The following is a 21,630-nucleotide window of genomic DNA, read 5'->3' as shown; positions in this document are numbered from 1 at the left end:
AAGTGGATTGCAAAACTATCTAGTGGAGCACACAGGGGAGATATATATATATATATATACACACACACATATATATAGAGATTGTTCTTTACATTTCCCCATCAATAAGGGAGCTTGGAGCAGGCTGCAAAGCTTGACAGGGCGTGACAGGACCTCAGGGTAGAAACTCAGGTGGCTAATCCATGTCAGTTGTACTTGAGCTAAGTGGTTTAAATCCACCTCCTATGTATACATACTCATTCTGATATGGAGAGATACACAGATTTCCCATAGCCCTCTGCCCACCAGTACTTTTTGCTTCAATCACACAGTTGCACTCAGAGGAACTCCCCAAATAAGAGACTCTGGGAGGCTCCAGCAGAGCAGGTTTTGCAAGGAGCCCCAGTCCAGATGTGCCGGCACCAGAGCCAAGGCTGTGCCTGGGACCGCGAGGCTCTGCCTGCCGATGGGACCCTGCCCAGACCTGCTGAGGTGCAGGTGAGAGACCAAGAAAATCAGCATTTTTGTTTTGTCAAGGGTTTTGAGCCTTTTTTTCCTCTCATGAGATATGTGCTTTCTCTTCTTTTCTCCTCACAATACTTGCTTGGCATTCAACACGTGTTTGAAACCACAGTGAGGTGAATTTGGCTGATTTTTTCCTTTTTTACCACTAAGTACAGTCTTAGGAGCCTGTTTCCCTTTTCTTCAGCAGAGTTTTGCTTTCTGTGTTTTCCTTCCAACACAAAACTGCTGCAGTTCTAATGCATTGATGCAGACCAAGAAAACTCACTTTATTTCAGTCAAAATCAGGTATGCATCGTTATTCAAATTTGAAGACATAAAATCACTAAAAATAAATCTGGAGTTCAACGCGTTGATGTTGTTCTGCATCAACGTAAAAGTTTTCTAAAGGAAAATCAACCAAATACCTTTTCCCCCCAGAAAAAGACAAGATAGTTCCTTCAGGAGCTGTCATCAGTACTTTCAGCAGCCACCTCGCTGATTTTTCTACCTTCCATATAGAAGATTTATACCGCTGCTTCATGAAACCCATGCTAGTAAAAATCTTCAGTTTTAACGGAATGCAGCCCAGTCATTTAAAATCTCTAGTGGACCACAGCGCTGGAGTTTCTCAGGACTTGACCTGACTAGGAAAATACAATGTGCTGGGTAACGTGCATAGCGATGAGCTTGGAAAAAAACCCAAACAACAAACCCTTTGCAAATTAATTTAGGCTTGTGCATCCTGGCCGGTGTCGGAGCAAGAGCCTGTCTGCCTGCCCTGGCAGCCAGAGCCGTGCAGGTGACCCGGCACGGCCGGCCCCGGCCCCGGGCAGAGGAAGGCAGCTTGTGCCAGCTGCGCAGGCGGGGCCAGCGCTGGGGGTGGCTGCATGCCAGCGACGGATGGCACCGGGGGGGTCCGGGGGACGCTGTGCACCCGGCCCAGAGCGGGTGCGTGTGTCTGGTCGGGGGTGTCTGTGGAGCTGGCTTCGGGGCTGTGGGTACCCGTCCCGGGAGGGGGGGGGTGCTGCGTGCCCCTACCTGCGCCGGCGGTGATGCTCCCGCCGCCCCCCTGCCGCTGCCCGCGTCCCCGGCCGGGGGCTGGGTGCAGGCGGCCCGGCCCCCGGGCGGCCGGCGGGGAGGCGGGGAGGGCCGGGGCCAGCCCCGCTGCTGAGCCCTCCTCCGCCCCCGCCCGCCGCCTTTTCCCCGCCGCTGCCACCGCCCGCCCGGCGCAGCCCTGCGGAGCTCGGGGCGGCGGCGCCCCGCCGCCCGCCATGGCCGTGCCAGCCGCGCTGCTCAGCCCCCACCACCTCCTCTCCTTCTGCTTCCCCGCCGGCGGCGGCCTCCTGGGCTATGCCGACCTGGAGAAGGGCTACGAGGGCGGCGGCGGGGGCGAGGCGGGGGACTTTAAAGAAGCCACCAGGGACCTGCTGAGCTTCATCGACTCGGCCTCCAGCAACATCAAGCTGGCGCTGGACAAGCCGGTGAAGTCCAAGCGGAAGGTGAACCACAGGAAGTACCTGCAGAAGCAGATCAAGCGCTGCACCGGCATCATCGCCGCCGCCCCGCCGCCGCCGCCCGCTCCGCCGCCGCCCGCCGCCGCCTCCCCGCCCGCCGCCTGCCCCGCCAAGCCCCCGCCGCGCCGGGAGGCCTCGCAGGCGGCCAGCAGCCTCCAGAGCAAGAGCCTGGCGGCCCTCTTCGGCTCCCTGCAGCAGGGCCGGGGGCCGGCGGGGGGCGGCGGCGGCGGAGAGGCGGCGGCCAGTGGGACGGCGAGCGGCGGCGGCGGCGGGGCGGCGGGCGGCCCGCGGAAGGTGCCGCTGCGGGACCGCAACCTGCCGCCCTCCTTCTTCACGGAGCCGGCGCTGCCCGCCGCCGCCTCCGCCCGCGGGCCGCCGCCGGGCGCCAAGGAGCTGGAGAAGGGCGGCGGTGGAGGCGGCGCGGAGGCGGCCGAGTTCTTCGAGCTGCTGGGCCCCGAGTACGGCGCGCTGCTGCCCGAGCACGCCGCCCCGCCGGACGCCTTCCCCGGCGGCGCCGCCGCCCGCCTGCCCGCCGAGCTGGGCCTGGAGCACGGCCTCTACGAAGCGCCGCTGCCGCTGCCCGCCGCCCACCACCCGCTGCTGGGCGGGCTGCTCTACCCCGAGCCGCCCTGGAGCCCGGCCGGGCCCTGCAGCCCGCCCAAGAAGGCGCCGGCCGAGGCGCTGCGCCCGCTCTACCCCGGCGGCGGGGAGCCGGCCCCCGGCGGCGGCGGCGGCGGCAGCGAGGAGCCGGGCGGGCACCTGTCGGCGGGGTTCGCCCCCTTCTTCCCCGAGTGCCCGCTGCCCCCGCCGCAGGTGCCCTACGACTACGGCGCCGGCTACCACCGCGCCGCCTACTCCGGCCTGTAGGGCAGCGCCGCAGGGCTCGGCCCCCCGGCCCCAACCGCGCCGCCCGGCCGCTGGCAGGGCTGGGGGGAAGGGGGGGAGCGGGCCGGCCCGGCCGCGGGGGCCGGCGGGCGCTGGGGGAGAGCGGGGGCCGCCCGGCGCCCATGCGTGGGGCCGGGGGCTCCGCTCGCCCCGCCGCCGGGGTGTCCCCCCCCACCCGAAAGCACGGCCGCGGCTCCCGCAGGGCTCAGCCTCGTCCTCTGCGAGTGGCCTCCTCCTGCGGTGTGGGAGACGCTGCAAATAAAATGTGACATTCTGGGTTCCTTCAGGTGTTTTTCTAGCGGCCGGCGACCACCCTTCCTTAGCCTTCCTTAGGGGTCAGGTTTTGTCTTACTGTAGGCAGACGCGGCTCGGTGTACCTGTCTTACGCGGCGTTGCAACGGGGGCTGCTCTTCTTGAAGGCAGCCGTAACCACTTGTAAACGATCTCAGTCTAAAAGTAAAACTCGGTCGACTCTTGCGGTGCGGTTAAAATGTTTCCCAGGCTTGCCTGCATCGTAAGCGCTGGCGGATATTCAGCCAAGGACACAAAGGCGAGAAAAAAATGTCAAGCAAAGCAAAATTAAAAATGCTGCTACCAAAACTTAGTGTCCTGAAATTTAACACTGTCTTGCAGGATCTTGCAAACAGCGATTTACAGCGATACGTAAGTTAATTGATGGCGTAAGTTTGGGACAAAAATGTACTGTAGCCACTGCGGCGATGTGATTCCTACAGACGGTTGGATTTCTTCCAGGAATGTGTCAAAGCTCGGAAAGCAATGCGGCTCGGTCTCATTGTGTACAGGAGATTATTTGATAATCATTTAAGTTATGTAAAAGAGTCTATGATAGGTCCTATAAAAATAAAGCTACACAATAGATCTAAGATCTGTGGTTGTTACTGCCGTTGAAATGCAGCGTTCAAGGGGCTTTCACCGCGCCTCCATCCTCTGTAATGGTTTCTTGGCAGGAGTTAAGACAGGCAGTGGTTTTTGTCTTCCCTAAATCTTTTGAAATGCCGTATTTTATCCACAGCGACCCGTGCTTGTTTTGCCTTCATTTGTACCGGCTGTTTCTTTAACTCACTAGAAAGAAGGGAATGATAATACGCTACAAAGCCAAGGGATGAAAATTGTTACAGTTATGAAAACAGATCAAAATACTGGAGGTTTCCTATTGAGATGCGAGTCTTAAAAGGCAATCCCGCAGGCTGGCTCCCCGCCAGTCCCAAGTGGATTGTTTGTTTTTGAAACGGGATCCACATACGGATCAGCCTGAGGTTTTACCCTCGGTGGTGACAAATCCTTGTGCCTTCTGTCTTTTAAAAGATAACGTGAAAGGTAAAACAGTTTTGTTCATTCATCAACCCAGGTTTAACTTTTCAGAGACTTGGGGTCAAGATGCTGGGATGTGTGGAGAGGTGAAGCAAGATCTGTTGGAAATAAACCATGAGATAATTTGTTTCGGAAATTGGCTTAATTTTACTTTTGAGCAGCAAGAGCTGTAACTTAGGCTGCCTCTTTCCTCCCCAAAAGCTGCCCAAGGTCTCCACGAGCTGTAAGGAAAGGAACCACCATGGATGAATGGCCACAGCACTCCGGTGTCCAGTAGCTGAACCCTGTTAAGGAAATGCACTTTTCAAGTATAATTTGGTGGTAATTTATTTAACTAAGCTTCACGAGAGTGTGTATGAGGAACAATGGGCAGCCGGTCCAGCCAAGGTAGCTACAAATTAGGTTAATCCTGCCCCGCTGCTGGTTTTGGTGACAGGACAATGTCCCACTCTGCGAACTCAGTCCTGCTGTCTTCACTTTGGCAAAGCTCCCAGTGAAGAGAGGGCGAGTTTGCATTTGCAAGCAGCGCACCGCCAGGTCCAAGCAGAGCTTGCGTAAAACTACATTTTAGATTATCTAGACAAGACCAACAAGGGGGTTATTTTGGTTGGAGAGGTGGGTTTTTGTTGTTTAGCAACTGCTTCAAGCATGTGAGTTTGTAGCACGTATTGGCAGCTGCTTGGAGTATTTCAGCTCGATGGTGCTGTGCTAATATAGATCTTACTGCCCAGCTTTCCCACCTGAGCCATGTGCCCGAGATCTGCGCTTTCAGCAGGCCGAGCAAATGAAGGGGAAGCTGATAATGCAATGGTCTCTGCTAAGGAAAGATAACACCTTTTTTTCACTTTGGATTTCATGGAGCCATTTATTTATTTCACAAGCTCAATATGCAAATGTGTATTAACCAGGGATCTAATCCTGAAGACCTTAGAGCCATCCTATTTGTCCGCTGTCTCGCATACTTCAGTGAGATTTTGCTTGAAAAAAGTCTAAAAGAGGTCTTCAGGAATAGACTCTGGGACACGCTATGTGGACATTGCAAACCTGAATTGTTTGGTTGCCCACAGGTCTCACCCTTTTATTCTGAGTAGCCGTGAAGTGCCACAAATCTGACCTGCCGGTGGCTTTCACTTGTTGGGTGCTCTGCTTCCATGTAGATGGTGACCTGTGGTGCTCGGAAGCAGAGCATCATCAGCCTTCTTGGGTTATATCTTGTCTCAAACCGGTGGGAGAAGTGGCTCTGTGGGTGTCAGCAGAGCTGGGCTGGTACAAAACTGTCGTGGCAGCCCGCTCCAGATGCTGCCAGGTTGGGAGGGTTCTTTGTGGGCTTACAAGAAGTTGGGGGCAGGCTCCAAGAGTCAGCCTGACTGAGCAGCAGCTGCAGATGTTGCTTCAGCTTAGCTTCTATTCTGCAATAGTTCCTTAAAGGGGGATTTATAGGAGCTTACACTGAAAAAAAAATAATTTAGTATCAGTATTCTTTGAAGTGCTGCTGCATTTCTGCCAGAGGATATATTTGAGGAGTACCTGGTATGGGAAGTCCGATATGGCTGGAAAGGAGCTAACAATGGCTGGGTCGATCCCGGCTGCTTTTCCCACAGCACAGGCCAGACAAAGGACTTCTGTGCAACTCCTGAGGAGTGCTGGAGCTCCTCTGCTGCTGCGGAGGAGGTGAGGGCACCACTACCAGACCAAGGATTGCCATCTAGCGGAGCTGCATCTTTTAGCTTCTTTGTGCATGTGTGGGCTCTTTTTGTTGCAGTTGTTTCCCCCAGCTTCAATTGTGCAGGCACTGAAAATGTCACGTAAGAGTCTCACTTAGAAACACCCTTGGGAAATTGCCTTCTCCGCTGAAACACTGAAGAGCATCACCTTAAGCATCTGTAAGAATAAAACCTTTTGTAATCGAGCAAGGTATTTTGGTTTATCTGGGGCATTTTTACAAGGAGTTTGTCCCTAAGAACTAAAGCTGATCCTTTTTAGCTTTTCTGTCTTAAAAGAAGTGTGTCCCTTTGCATGGAAGTGGGTTCTGTTTGGTTGGATCAAGGTCAGATGATCAAACTATTTTGTTTCACAAAGCCTGCACTGAGTTCCTCAGATATACTAAATTCCATTTTGTTGCTGGTGTATTTGACACATATTATCTGATTTTACTGGAGATTTTGGTGGAAAACCATACACATCTTAATAATTTTTCATATGCAGCCGAAGATGATAAAGGGGAATAACAAGAACCCTGCGTTATCTTTTTAAGTGAGGGCATCTTACCTTTCCTTAATGGTGATTTACTGAGGAACAACAAAGGGTTCACCATGAATAGTTAGTACTGCATCTCAGTATTTCGTGACTTAAACAGTCTGGGTCTTTCCCAAAGCTGCTTCAAGAAAGCAGAAAGATGCCTTTATTTTCTTGGGTCGGTTTTTGAAACAGGCTTGCTAACTATTTAACAACTTCATCTTGGGATTGCTCTAATACAGCCTGACCATCGATGATGAGTCATCTTCGATGAGCCTACATAGTTGTTCAAACAATGTTAGTAAAAAAGATACAGAAGTTCATTGTAAATTCTTTTTGTTTTCTGATGTTTTGAATAAACGGCTTTTGGGAGCAGTGCAAAAACTGAAGGTCATTCTGCAGTTACTGGCAACAGGAGGAAAAAGGTGGTGGAGCAATTCCGTAGTGATGTGCAAGCAATTAAGATGGAAATGTGAGAGTTCAAGCCTACAAACCTGACTATATGAAATAAGAGTTGGGAATGCTTTTAGGATAGCTTTATGTCAACCAAAGAGACTGCAGCCTGCCTTCTCTGCAATAAACTCGTCTATCATTTTTAACATTTGTAAACACTTGTTTAAAATCCAATGTTTTTTGCTACACATCCACATAAAAGAGTGAAAAAAGAGTGTATTATAGTGACACCCTCTACCAAAATCTGTGTGGGTAAAGATTGACAGATGATTGCTGAAAGGTGATGTTATAACAGGTGAGGGGAGAACTTCTATTTTCTGTGCTTTATAATATTTTTCGATACCTCCCTGTAACCTCGATTATCCTTGGTGACTCCCCTCCCTCCCTGGCAAAGAACTACTTCCCTAGACTGGAGGTTTTTAGCCTTTTATGCTTATGGAGGCATATAAAATGTAAATGTACTGTCAAAGCCTTATTTTTCATGGTTATTTTGGTTGTAGTCCACAGACCCACAGTTGTCCAGAGATCACAGAGTCAGCCTCACTGCATTGCTGTCCATGGAAAATATGTTCAATTGCTTGAATTGGCCAGTGTAGGATTTGAGGAATATGCAGCATTTCTCACACGATCCTTCCTCCCTCCTTCTCTGAGACGGGGGAATTGCGTCTTATTTATGAAATCTCTGTGACCCTCCCAGAGGCAGCTAAAACTGCACACTTTACCCTGTGCTCCCTCCAGGTATTCCCCGACAACGTTAGGCATGTAAGAAAATGTGGATTGGCCTGCAATAAGGGAGAGAGGACAGGATTCAAGCTTTGTAGTAATGGGCTCTGGTGCTCCTGTTAGTGCATGTTTTGTGTGTTAGGATGTCCCCTTTTGGACATTTTAGACTGCCTCAGTCTTAGCAGCTAATTGCTATTCAGTCTGCGGGCTCTGCTGAACAAATTCTGGCAAATCCTGCTGTGCCAGATGAAGAGGTGACTGTCCCCATTTGCTACCCTGCCTCTTTGCCATAGGAGCCATCTCTTAGCAGTGTGGACCAAAGGGAACTGTACCTGTGCCTCCATTACTCCAGCCTGTGATCAGTGCCCAAGTCCATCTTCAAGGATGGTTTGACGTGAACTGGGGGTTGTACCGATTAGCCTGGGAATGGCTGGAGTTCAGCTCAGCCGTTTCAGCCACAGCTCAGCTAAGCAAATCTGCTTGCAGACTGGGAGCAAGTTAAAGCCAAGATACTGGGTGACAACAATATTACTTTACTAGTAGCTGTAGATAGGGAATACAGACTGCTTTCTGTTTCTTGAGTAGAAGCTGGGCATAATCGTTACTGATTTTTTTTTGTTCAGCTTTATAAAAGATACAGGCCCACTGCTTAAACCTCTGTGTGCCTCCACAGTTGTGAAAACTCAGTGAATGATTTTTAATTTGATGTTGCCGAGACTCTCTTCACATGTAAAGAATCCTGCCTGACACAGGCTGCTGGACCAGGGATGGTGGCACAGGAGAGGCAGTGGCTCAGACTTTGTCTCTTCTCATTTTCTTAATTGCAGACTGTGATACAGGCTTTGCTACACTGCAAGGTAAAGAACGAGTTTATAGGACCGTGTCTGCTACATGTCATTGAAACGGGTGATGGTTTCATGACCCGTTTCCATGACATGTAGCAGACACAGCCCTTTTTGCAGGTAGTCATCCAAATCTCACGGTGAAGAGCTCGAGCCTGTGCTGAGTGTACTCAGGTCTCTGCTGTGTGTTCAGGCTAGGACAACGCTCCAGCATGGCCTTGAGAGATATCCTGGACCTTCTCTTAGTATGATATACGTAATATTTCCTTCTCCTCCCATCTCTTTGATGTGTTCAGCTCCTAAGCTAGCTGGAGTGCTTCTTTGGGTATTGAGGCTGAGCACTCTGAAAGGTGCTCTTTCCTTCCAGCAGTTAAAAATGAGGTTCATAGTGAATTTGTGAGATCTCTGGAAATCTCAGCGATTTCCTGAACCAATCTGCAGGAGTTACAGATTAAAATACCATTTATTGTTCTGACTGCTGACTATATGAATACAGGCAGGGTGACTGTGAGTTGAGCTGGACTCTGACAGATCTCTTGTTTGAATAATACCAGCCAGTATTACAATTCTGTGATCAAATCCTCTCCCAGTTCCAGCGGTTCTCTTCCCTGTCAGTGGTTTGTCAGCTAGATTCGTTAGGTCTGGAGTAAACAGCCCTATTGTTCTCAATATACAAAAAGCAGAGATCAGATAGGTAAAATTGGGTGTGAATTCTCAATAAAAGGGAAATTCCATCCTCCTACCACCATTTTTCATCAGCGGGTAACTAATAAGGAATCATTTTTGCATAGTAACGCTTCACAGTAGAACTAGGCTTTGAAGATTGGCTATAATTGCTTCTGTGCACTCAAATAATTGAATATAAATCAATTACTATCATTTTAGATATTTGAACAGCCAAGCTCTGTGAAGAAAACCCTTTCTCTCCTGTTTAATAGCCAGACCTTTAGCTTCTTTGTTTATCCACATATCTGGGACAAATGATTCAAACTCAGTCATTAATTAGTGATTTTATCAAGATTTTCCTTTCAGGACTGAAAGGTCAGCACACCCTTGAAGTGCTAGCAAAACAAGTATCTCCAATTTGCACATGAAGTCAAGGCTTGTGAGGAAGAAGCCTCAGAAAGTGACTTAAAGGGTAGAGGTTTAATTCGTGGTGGCTGCTTGTAAGAACACGCCTGGTGTGCTAAGCACAAATGTGATGACTAGATAGCCTGAATTTTATCCAAAAGTCCGTGATTAATATTTTTTATGGATTAGATGACCCTTCAGGCCTAGAGCCAGCTGACAGAAACACCAGGCACAAGGGCTGAAGTAAAAGTCGGGCCAGAGGAACATGGTCCTGACCTCGATATAATTAATTTTTATTGTGTTGTTCAGAGACCCTTTGGTTGTCAGAGCCACACGCTGGCTCCTGGATGCTGGGGATGAGCCAGTGCTGCAGCCTGCGGCAGAGCGCTCCGAGCACTGCGCTGGCTTGGCTGACAGACGGGCCTTGCCAGGGAAGGAAGAACATGTTTTACTGTGGGGAAACGTGACCTGACTAATCCAGACAAGCTGGGATTATAAATAAGATGCAATTTTGTTAAACAAGAGGAGAGACATGAGTGACTAAGCAAAGAGAAGTGAAGGGCTTTTTCTGGCAGAGGTAATTCAGGTATCAGTCAATTGCTAGGCTTAGCATGATGTTAGGATGCCACAGTGATCCTCTCTGGACTTGAAAGAGGTATTAATATTGTCACATTATTACCTGTATTGATATATTTTTCTTGTATTTATGCTATTTCTATTACTGGTTTCAAATCACCTAATTTTTTCAAAGGAAGAGAAGAACAACTTAGGAATAGAGGACTTGTTCTGCTGCTGAGAGAAAAAGTGGGAGCAAACAGAGAAATCCAAAATGGTCTGCTATAAGTATCCTTGCTTTAAATTAGGGGAAAAAAAACCCCAAACACAAACAGAGCGCAGCTCTGTCCCACAATACTCAACTTGTGTTTTTCCTACATTGATTTAACCACTTTTAATAGTTAATGTGTCTTGTAGGGCAGCCACACAGCAATTTCTGGTTTCAGTAAGGAGTCCCTCTACACGGTTTTTTTTTGTACAAGATTCGACAAGAAAAAAATACTCATTGCCACTGCTTAAGTCCCTGCTAAAAAGGGATGAACCACTGACAGGACCTTTTCAGCCCGGCAAAAGCTACGGACAGAAGTCCTCTGCAGCCCTCAAGTGGTTCACTTTGAATCCTGCACGTTGGGAACACAACGCCCCAGCCTTGGCAAGGAAGCTCCCAGGGCGGGCATAGTCTTCCCTCCCAGAAAAGCCGCTTACCGCACTTGCTGTGCTCTTGCCAGCCTTCCCCTTCCTTTCCAGCTCCACGAGCCGCAGGGAGGACGCGCTGTCGTCCAGCAGCTTCGGCTTGTCAGCCTGCGTTTTCAGCTATGGGGCAAGCAAAAGCACAGAACGCGTTTCAGACGGAGGTGCCAAGCCAGGAGCTGCCACCCGGCAGCGTGGCAGGCCTCCCAGTGGGGTTTGCCCAAGCTCAGGGCAGTTTCCCCTGCAGCTTTCTGTCTCCAAGAAAGTCAGCAGGAAAGGCTTCAGCCCTCGGCCTCTGAAGCCAAGGGGAAGAAAGCTTTCCCTGCAGTGGGCTTGCAAGGAGTCCTCGTCCTCCAGGGAGGAAAAAGAGACTCCGAAAGTGCCCGTCTTTCTCCTGGAGGGAAGCTTACAGGTCAAGCCCAGAGAGGGAAAAAGTGTCTGCCGTGGCCCCCCGTGGGCAGAGAAAGCTTAGCTTTGGGAGTGCTTTCAACCGCTTGACGTACCCAGGCCCTCTCTGCCTCATTCCTCTGCCTGCGAGCCTGGTACTCTGCCCACATGCGCCCTTCCTCCCTTTCTTTCTGGAGCCGCTCCTCAGCCAGCGATGCCCGGCGAGTTCTTTCATCCCGCTGCATACACAGGTAGCATACTTCCTGCCGGCAGTAAAAGCAGGCAATGGTGAGAGAGACGTCAATTCAGGAAGTATCTGGAATCGGTATGCATCTAACGACGCAGACACGCTGTCCGCAGGGGGTACCTGTCCTGCTCTCCGGTGACCCTCACAGACAGGGGGTAGGGTTTGGGGCCGGGTCGTAGCAGACCGCTTGCGCTTCCCTTCTTCTCCCTTCCTTGAAGAGCTCTCCTCGTGCACCGCCTGCAGTCTGCAAGCACACAAGAGGGGGACTTTATGACACGGCTTGTGCTCACCGCTGGCTGCTGCTTTGACAGCACATGGCAGCTCTCTGCGTGGACCATCCCTCGTCTCTTCGCTCTGCTCTGACCCAAGGAGAAGCTGTAGCGCGAGCTGTGGCACCAGCCTCCCGAAGCAGAGTTCAGGTGCCCACATCCAGACCCCGTCCAGAGGAACCCACTCCCTTGCCCGTCCCTGAGCCCTGCCCTCCTCTGACCAAAAGAGGAGACTCCCTGGCAGCTACGGAGAATGAGAAGACAGCCGTAGCCTTCTGCTGTGAGCTTCTGCAGGCGCTTCCCAACAGGGCTGTACGCTGGCAGCAGGGGCAGGACAGCAACCCCTGCAACAACCTGCTTTTTGCTGCCCAGCAAGGAAAACCCTGCAAAAACCTTGCTGCTCGCTGCCCAGCAGGGACAGGGCGGTTTGCCAGGACACGTGTCACGATGGGTTTGGTTTTCACCAAGACCCTATGTCCAAAGACAGGCTCTTGCTGCCTCAAGGACCGGAGCCCTGGGGTTGCCTCCTCCAGCTCCCCACCAGCCTCACCTGAGAGAAGGCTCTTTTGCCCTGGCAGCCTCGCCCAGCTCTCCTTCCACCGTCACCCGAGGCAGTCTGGCCAGAGAGAGACGTTCGCGTGAGAGCAGCCGGCACTTGTCAGTGAGAGGCCCTGTAAGAAGGCGACAAAAAGGCTCTTCAGAGCAGCCCCTTGGTGACCGTGCGACCAGGCAGGGACCAAGCCTCCCTGCATGCCGGTGTGGAAAGGGGCTAGCAGAGAGGGACAGGGACACTCTTGCACACCAATCTGTGCTTGAGCCTTTCTCCCTCTGAGCCTCGCCCAGCTCGTCATTTCTGTGGCCTGACAGGGCTCCCGCTGGTCTTCCTTTCTCCCCGCATTTCACAGGCGGGCAAGTGAGCCTTGGGCCTCTCTGCTGCCGTCGTGGCCCCAGACTGTCCCTTTGGGCACGTCAGGACCACAGAGGAGTTGTCAGGAGACAGGAGCTACAGGAGCCCCCTGCAGAAGGGGCCTAAGCAGTATCGAATGCAATTGGAAGCGCTGGGCTGCCCTGCCATCTTGGTCCCTACCAAGGCCCTGCAGAGCTACTGTCACTGGGAATCAGAGTCACAGCAGGGCCTCATCCTGTAGGAAGCACAGCCTTTCAGCCGTGGCTCTGGAGCCCTTGCCCTTAGGAGAAGGTGCAGAAGGGTGCAGAAGGTGGAGAGGTCTCGCAGGAGCCATCGCTCCCAGGAGCCAGCTCTCACAGTACCTGTTCTCTGAGGCTCTTCCTCCCGCCTCGCTTCTCCCTTCTCCTTCTCCTTCTCCTTCTCCTTCTCCTTCTCCTTCTCCTTCTCCTTCTCCTTCTCCTTCTCCTCCACCTGCCCCTTGGCAGTCTGAAGAGGCCCTTTCCCAGCAGCTCTTCCAGGTGCTACGTAGAGCCCAATCCTGGAAGCAAGGAGACCAGAGCAGTGTGATTCCAGGGCACCACCTCCCAGGGCTGCAGGGCTCTGGCCTTGGCGCCACCTTCTGAGAGATGCTTGCTGTCGGTTGGGAAGGGAAGGGAAGGGAAGGGAAGGGAAGGGAAGGGAAGGGAAGGGAAGGGAAGGGAAGGGAAGGGAAGGGAAGGGGCAATCCCTAGCCCCTGGGCCACGCTGCGCTGTGAATCCACTCATCTTCCAAAAGAAGCAGGAGCAAGCGTGGAGTGATGGGAGATCCCCTCCTTGGAAAAAATCTCCCTCCGGCTCTTTCCCCAGCAGTGGGCAAGCCCTGGCACTACCGGCTGACCCAAGAGAAGCTGAGAAGCTGCTGACGTGGTCAGCAGCCAAGGGCTGCAGAAGCAAACGTACTCACCTGGGAAACACGACGACATCGCCAGAAGCCGTCTGGGAAAGGGCGTTCTTTCTGCCTGATAGGGCCGAACCCGTCGTCCCTGGCCTCTGCAGGAGAGACAGCCCCGGGTGAGACCATTGCCAGGAAAGGATCCCGTTGCCAACCAAGGCAGCCAGCCTTTGGGCTGCTAAAGCAGAAAGCTGCCCTCTGGCAGAGCTCCTGTCCTCAGCGTTAACCCCTCTGCATTCGAAGCAGGAGCTGCTCAGAGAGCGCCTGCACCCGGGTAATAACACTGCCTGGCTTTGTGCTAAGGCAAGAGGCAGCCGTCTCAAGCAGGAGATGAGTCAGTCCCGCAAGGAGAAGTCACTGCCAATGGCCTTTCAGGGCATTTCCCAAGAACCCATGGCAGTGCTGGTGGAGTCAGACACTCACGCTGAGGAGAGATTTCAGCAGGTGGCCGGTGCTATCCAGGGTGCAAACAAAGTCTGCGGAAAACCGCATTGTGACTTTCTTCTTCCGGAAGCGCAGGCAGCCAAGGTCCTTGAAGATGAAGTCTACATCCCGCTTCTCTGCCAGGGTGTAAGACAGAAAAAGCAGGGTCTCTTGAACGCAGCGCTGCACCGTGTCCCGAGGAATGAGCGTGTCCAAGGATACCGAGGTATAATTCAACAGGACAATTGGAAGAGCACCTGGGAAAAAACAAGCGAGGAGCAAAGTAACTTGGACGTTGCTGAAGCACAGGACAGTCAAGTATGGGCAGCTGCCAAGCTGTGCTAGAGAGCTGTCCTGCAGACTCCTCTGGTGCCGTTCTAAAATGAAGTCTGCGTAGCCCCTTCCTGTCCCCAGCTCAAAGCACTTTTTGGGCTGAGGTGCCCGTAGGACAGCAAAGATTTCTTCCAAACACGAGGCCTGGTCTGCCCCCGCGAGGAATCTCTGTGGTCTTCCCATTCTTCATTGGGTCCTTTCATTGTCTCTAGTTGGGCGTTTCTTTTCTTATTGCTAAGGTTGCAGCTTCTCTTAATGAATGTAGCTTCCTTATCTTCTGGCTTGCACTGTCTCTGGGGCCTTCTTGTACTTGAGTAGGTAAAATTTCAACATATCTAGGTGAAAGTTCACAGCTTGCGGCCTAAGGCTTCAGGAAATGTAGCTACTAATGCTAAGCAAGTTATACTAAACAAGTTCTATATAAGTAGTATACGAAATTGCACAACAACTCGCCACAACTCTTTGGGCCCAGCCATCCATCCAGGTTTTACCCAGCAAAGAGAACTCCCATCCAAGCCACGAGCAGCCAGTTTCTCCAGGAGAATGCTGTGGGCAATGGTGTCAAAGGCTTTACTAAAGTTCTAGGTAGACAACATCCACAGCCTTTCTCTCATTCACTAAGCGGGTCATCTTGTCATAGAAGGAGATCAGGTTAGTCAATCAGGACCTGCCTTTCATAAACCCCTTCTGAGTTGGGCCTTCTTGTCCTCCATGCCAGATCATTCTTCTGTTACAGATTACCACTGCTGAGCAGTTACAATTTGAATTTCCCTTTCACTGAGCATGAGACCCCCTTTCCATGGCTTCTGGAAAAAAATGCCTGTCACAGAGTCACAAAATCCCGGAATGGTTGAGGTTGGAAGGGACGTCTGCAGGTCATCTGGTCCAACTCTCCGCTCAAGCAGGGCACCTAGAGCTGGCTCCAATCTCTTTGTTACAAAAGCTTGCCTATGAATGATGCAGTGAATAAATTTCATGGGCCGTGCTATCTCTGTAACCTTACCCCTCAATCTGTGTTGTTTTTTTTTTTTATTCCAGTCTAAGCAGTCTCTCCATCAGTGGTTACACGTGCACAGTTTTCCCATGAAACATTCTTTTTATTAAAGAAGTAATTTACTGTTGAGAATATATCTTTCCTTTAGTACATCTTTCCTTTAGTAGCTCACAAAAAAAGTAGTTCTTTGTGTATTTCATTGTTGAAACAGCATCTAACAAATACCATAAGCTGAGACATGTCAGAAACATCTGGACTTTATCCAACTGCACAGCAACCCTCCCACACTGCATAAATTCTTCTAATACTTGTGTCTTCAAATCTTCAGCAATGTATTGAATCTTCAATGTATCTGAATCTTCCAACAGTGTTTGCTGACAGGGGAATGCATGTTTGTTGCCGTACTGTTTCCATGTATTATTTCAGCCATTTTTACCAGGGCAAGAAGAACAAATGTTTCACCCAACGGTATGTGGCTTTTTGTCTTTTACTGTTAAGTAAGAAACCTCAGAGTAGGCTTCTCAAATTTGTTATTAAGTTTAGTGAAATTTTGTAACTGGATTGAGTATCGCCCGAGTTTAAACCTCACTGAAAAAATTGCAGAGGTTTGTCTTAGTTATTAACTGTCATGCTAATGGTGATAGCTTCATCCTACCACTAGCTAATATCTCAAGTCACAATGTACGCTCAGGGCGAGGTTCATGGTTAAAGATAGTGGATGTGAATGCTTAACTGAAAGAGTCAAATGGAGTGAGTGAACAAGGGAGGGTGCCTTTGTGAACCCTTCTGGGTTGTGGAGCACCCACTCTTCCCTCGGGACCTCTCATGGACCGTGCGTGACATGGCCGTCTGACATAGGGACCAAACGAGTGAGGGAGCCAGTGTCAAGCTGTATATTAAATCTGAGTGAATCGTTCTTTCTTTTTTTTGGTTAGATAAAAATAAATATAGATAGAAGTTCTAGTACTTTCTTCCCGCACCTTCATGGATCATCTTGCTCATCCACTGGCATGTGCATGACGGTTCTAGGGGACAGAAATGAGACAGTTTCATTCTCAATCCCAGGCTGTTCAGATTATTCGTGGCAACAGAGAAGCTTTTTTATTTCTGTCAAAGTGGTTCAGAGACTCCCAGCAGAAGGGCTGAAATCCAGGCCCAGCAGAAAAGGTGTGGTGGTGGGAAACCAGGAATACAAAGTAATGAAAATGAAGAAATCCCCTCCAAAGACAGGTGAGACTCATTCTGTCTGTAAGACTTACGTGGTACGTTCTTGCCATTCTCAGGCCCCAGGGGAAATATGCTCCCTCTGTATACAGAGAAATAGAGGACAGCTGCTGCAAGCAAGGTCAGCTCAAGACTCCTTTGGCAGCCCTGGCGGTCATTTTCCAAGTCTGGTTCCCAGAATTGCCTCAAGCTTGGGAAGGCCTTGGCCTGTCCATGACAGAGTTGTCAGTGATGGCAGGTGGCATCTAAATTCCTGAATGGCCATTCTTTTCCTTCATCCTGAAGGAAACCTTTCCATGGTTCAGCAGGAGAGAACCTGAGCCTGCGCAGAGGTGCAGCAGGACAGCGCTGCGGCCTGGCAGGCGCAGACCTTGGCCATACCAGCCTAGGCGCTGGTGATTCACTGTGTTCATCTCTGCCTGTCTCTTGGTGCCCTGCAAGGTGTTGTGCTGAGCTGGGCCCCATTGTCTGGGGACACCCTCTCTCCTCAGGACTCTGGGAGGCTGCACTTAACTGACCCGGCTATTTTCTGTCTCAGACCCTCATGAACAGGCGGGATGTTGATTTCCTCTTCAAGGACACTGGCCTGCCGCTCATACGTGAAAAGCGAGGCAGCAAGCACTTCACACCCTGGGTAGCACCAGCCACCTGGTGAAGGTGTGTGCCCTAGTGCCGGGGTTGGTGTGGTTCAACTGACCAAACCTCCCCAGGGACCCTGGGGCTTGGATTAGCGCTGCTGTAGAGCGGGCTCGCTCTGGCTGTCACAGCCATGGAATGAGAGCCGTCATACCAAAGGCGTCGGTGGAGCTCCTGCAGCGTTCCAGGGAGCGGGCCTTAGCTGGAGGGGTACCCAAGGAGTCACTTTGCCTCCTGTTTGGGGCCACCAGTCTGACATGAAAGTCATCTGGTCCAGCTCCCCCCACTTAAGCTGGGTCTCCTAGAGCTGGCTGCCCAGGACCATGTCCAGGCGGCTTTTGAATATCTCCAAGGTTGGAGACTACACAACCTCCCTGGGCAACCTGTTCCAGTGCTCAGTGACCCTCACAGGAAAAAAGGTGTTTCCTGATGCTCAGTATCACTTCCTCTGGTTGGACTTCATGAAGTCCCTCTCAACCCATTTCTCCAGCCTGTCGAGTCCCTCTGGATAGCAGCACAGCTCTCTGGTTTATGAGCCACTCCTCCCAACTTCCTCAACTTCTCTAGCAGGATCTTAGGGGAGACAGTGTCGAAGGCCTTACTGAAGTCTTAGCGGACAATACCTGCTGCTCTCCCCTTGGGCTTCGCGCCAGTGATCCTGGAATATAACCAGCTTTCCCAGGCCCCTCTTCCCTCCAGGGCCTTATCTCACACTACCCTTCCAAGCAGACATTTGAAGAGGTGACGGTATGCTGTCCTTGAGTCCAGGGTTGTGAGCTTGCTCTCTGCAGTCCCCCACACCATCCCACAAGTACTTGTATGGAATGAAGCCAATTGTGGGAAGCACCATGGCATAAATATTTGCCTGAATGGCCTCTCCTCCTCTAAAGGAAGCCCAGGCATAACAAGGGCTGGGGCTTCTTTTTGCGTGCAAGGACGGCACTGGGGGTGTCATTCCCAGCCTGCACCCACCCAGCACTCCTTCCAGTCAAGCTACACTGACAGCCTCCATGGAAAAGGTGAGTGTGATGGGTTAACCTTGGCTAGCTGCCAGGTGCCCACCAAGCTGCTCTATCACTCCCCCTGCTCAACAGGACAGCGGGGAGAAAAGTACGACAGAAGGCATGTGAGTTAAGGACAGGGAGATCACTCAGCAATTACCATCATGGGCAAAACAATCTCGACTGGGTGAAATTGACTTAATTTGTTGCCAATTAATAAGAGAGTAGGATAATGAGAAAGAAGAACAAATCTAAAAGCACCTTCCCCCCACCTCTCCCTTCATCCTGGGCTCAACTTCACTCCTGACTTCTCTACCTTCTCCACCCCAAGCAGTGCAGGGAGATGGGGAATGGGGGTTGCGATCAGTTTGTAACACTTCATCTCTGCCACTCCTCCCTCCTCCCTCTCTTCCTTTGCTCCAGTGTTGGGTCCCTCCCATGGGAGACAATCCTTCACAAACTTCTCCAATAGGTCCTTCCCACAGGCCACAGTTCTTCAAGAACTGCTCCAGCACGGGTCCTTTCCACAAGTGCAGTCCTTCAGAAACAGACTGCTCCAGTGTGGGTCCCCTGGGGGGCTACAGGTCCTGACAGAAAATGTGTTCTCGCATGGGCTCCTCTCCGCAGGCCACAGGTCCTGCCAGGAGCCTGCTGCAGTGCGGGCGCTCCATGGGGTCACAGCTTCCTTCAGGGCACATCCACCTGCTCCAGCGTGGGGTCCTCCACGGGCTGCAGGTAGGTATCAGCTCCACCGTTAACCTCCATGGGATGCAGGAGGACAGCCTGCCTTACCATGGTCTTCACCAGGGGCTGCATGGGAATCTCTGCTCTGGCACCTGGAGCACCTTCTCCCCCTCCTTCTCTGCTGACCTTGGTGTCTGCAGAGTTGTTCCTCTCACATATTCTCACTCCTCTCTCCCAGCTGCTGTTGCACAGCAGCTTTTACCCCTTCTTACATATGTTATCAAAGCGGAGCTACCAACGTTGGTGATGGGCTCAGCTTTGGCCAGTGGTGGGTCCATCTTGGTTGGAGGTTGATGGTTGGAGGTTGATGGTTGGAGGCTGTCTTGGGCAGAGTGATCACGAAAAGATAGAGTTTTTGATACGTGGTGAAGCAGTGAGGGGGGTCAGCAAAACTGCCACCTTAGACTTCCGGAGGGCGGACTTCGGCCTGTTGAGGAGACTGGTCGAGAGAGTCCCCTGGGAGGCAGCCCTAAAGGGCAAAGGAGTCCAGGAAGGCTGGACATTCTTTAAGGAGGAAGTCCTAAAGGCACAAGAGCGGGCTGTCCCCAGGTGCCGAAAGACGAGCCGACGGGGAAGAAGACCGGCCTGGCTGACTAGAGAGCTCTGGCTCGAACTCAGGAAAAAGAGGAGAGTCTATGACCTCTGGAAGAAGGGGCAGGTGACTCAGGAGGACTACAAAGGTGTAGCAAGGCTGTGCAGGGAGAAAATTAGAAGGGCCAAAGCTGAGCTAGAGCTCAATCTGGCTGCTGCTATAAAAGACAACAAAAAACACTTCTTCAAATACATTAGCAGCAAAAGGAGAGCTAAGGAGAATCTCCAGCCCCTAGTAGATGGGGGAGGAAACACAGTGACCAAGGATGAGGAAAAGGCTGAGGTACTTAATGCCTTCTTTGCCTCAGTCTTTAATAGCAGGGCCAATTGTTCTCTGGGTACCCAGCCCCCGGAGTTGGAAGATAGGGACGGGGACCAGAGTGGAGCCCCCATAATCCAGGGGGAAATAGTGACCTGCTGCACCACTTAGACACTCACAAGTCTACGGGGCCTGATGAGATCCACCCAAGAGTACTGAAGGAGCTGGCAGATGTGCTCACCAAGCCCCTATCCATCATTTACCAGCAGTCCTGGCTAACTGGGGAGGTCCCTGCTGACTGGAGATTAGCGAATGTGATGCCCATCTTCAAGAAGGGCCGAAAGGAGGACCTGGGGAACTACAGGCCTGTCAGCCTGACCTCGGTGCTGGGGAAGCTGATGGAGCAGATCATCCTGAGTGCTATAACACGGCATGTAGAGAATAACCAAGGGATCAAGCCCAGCCAGCATGGGTTCAGGAAAGGCAGGTCCTGCTTGACCAACCTGATCTCCTTCTACGACAAGGTGACCCGCCTAGTGGATGAGGGAAAGGCCGTGGATGTTGTCTATCTGGACTTCAGTAAAGCCTTTGACACGGTTTCCCACAGCATTCTCCTGGAGAAACTGGCTGCTCATGGCCTGGATGGTGTGGGATAATGGCTGAGGTAACTTAAAAATTAAAACTTATATTCACACTTAAGGCACAGCATTGAAGAAGTCTCCCAGGTAGAATGCGGCTGACATGTAAGGAATCCATTGCATGGGAGTTCCCTAGGCCTGCAACCTTAGATGTCGGTAACGCCAGGGGAACTTGGTGTGCTGACTCTAAGAGGCGCTACCCAGAGGGTGGAGCGGTGTGGAGATGCCGCGGCCAGGCTCTGCAATAATAGGGGAACTTAAAGGTGTCAAAGAACTGATAAGCTGCATATTTACTACCCTGGGCCAACAGCCTGCCACGTTTTTGACAAAATGCTGTCCTTTTGGTGAACTTTGCTCATTATAACATCATTATAATACCAAAACACACCTCCATCCCAAAAGCTACCCGCCTCCAAGGTGTGACCACCCCTCACTGAGCTTGCGCACTGAATTTTTCTAGCTTATACCTTTAAAAGCGAAGCGAGAAAACTTTACACCAATCCTAAACAAAGGTATGTATGACTAGAGTCACTCAAGCTCCACCCGAAGAGTGAAAAATAGTATAAAATGGTTTAAGAGAAAGAGAATGTTAGGGAAGACACCATCGTGTATCACTCTGACGTCTGGGATCAGTCGACGGGCTGAGCCTCTCTTCCCCCCCATCGGGACGCCTTTGGGTAAGAGTCGAACACTTGGTTATACCAAGTGCCTCCCCGGGAAACTTAGAAATCTCTATAGAGTCGCTTTATTATTTTTCTTTTAACGCGTTTGTCCTCCGGCCGTGTTACTTATATTCCTCCGGCTGTGCTATATCTGGCCGTGTTACTTATATTCCTCCGGCCGTGCTATATCCGGCCGTGTTACCCGTATCCCTCCGGCCGTGTTATATCCGGCCGTGTTACTCATATTCTTCCGGCCGTGTTATATACATGTTTGTGTCCGGCCGTGTTATTCCTACTCATATTCTTGACATTTGTATGTGCTTTGCAGACAGTTAATTTATCACCGGTAATCCAAAGAATCTGTGTGTCTGTTGCTCTAATAAACTGCACTCTTCACTGCTCTGGCCGTGATAGTTCCTTCAACACGACCAGACTGGGGGGGTGTAAAAGTTAATGCTGTTGCCTTAGTGAAAACCCTGAACCAGTAAGTGGCTACACATACAGTCCTTAGAAAATAAACCGTTGACCAGGTCTGAGACTAAGACTGGACCTAGCTGCACCTAGGCTCCTCTCTGAGAAGGAGTTTAGAAAGCAAGGGGGT

The 21,630-nt window shown here is 51.4% G+C and overlaps 1 protein-coding gene across 1 annotated transcript; it reads left to right on the top strand.

Moving 5' to 3' along the window:
- Positions 1-1,678: 1,678 nt before the first annotated feature.
- FAM181B (family with sequence similarity 181 member B) lies at positions 1,679-3,779 on the top strand. The gene has a single exon (XM_075491156.1). The coding sequence runs from the start codon at positions 1,755-1,757 to the stop codon at positions 2,862-2,864; it is 1,110 nt and encodes a 369-aa protein (XP_075347271.1). The 5' UTR covers positions 1,679-1,754; the 3' UTR covers positions 2,865-3,779.
- The last annotated feature ends 17,851 nt before the right edge of the window (positions 3,780-21,630 follow it).

The sequence above is a fragment of the Mycteria americana genome, chromosome 1 (genome assembly GCF_035582795.1).
Source record: "Mycteria americana isolate JAX WOST 10 ecotype Jacksonville Zoo and Gardens chromosome 1, USCA_MyAme_1.0, whole genome shotgun sequence".
Taxonomy (NCBI): Eukaryota; Metazoa; Chordata; class Aves; order Ciconiiformes; family Ciconiidae; genus Mycteria; species Mycteria americana.
Note: the sequence above shows the minus strand (reverse complement) of the source record. Positions and strands in the feature narration are given on the sequence as shown.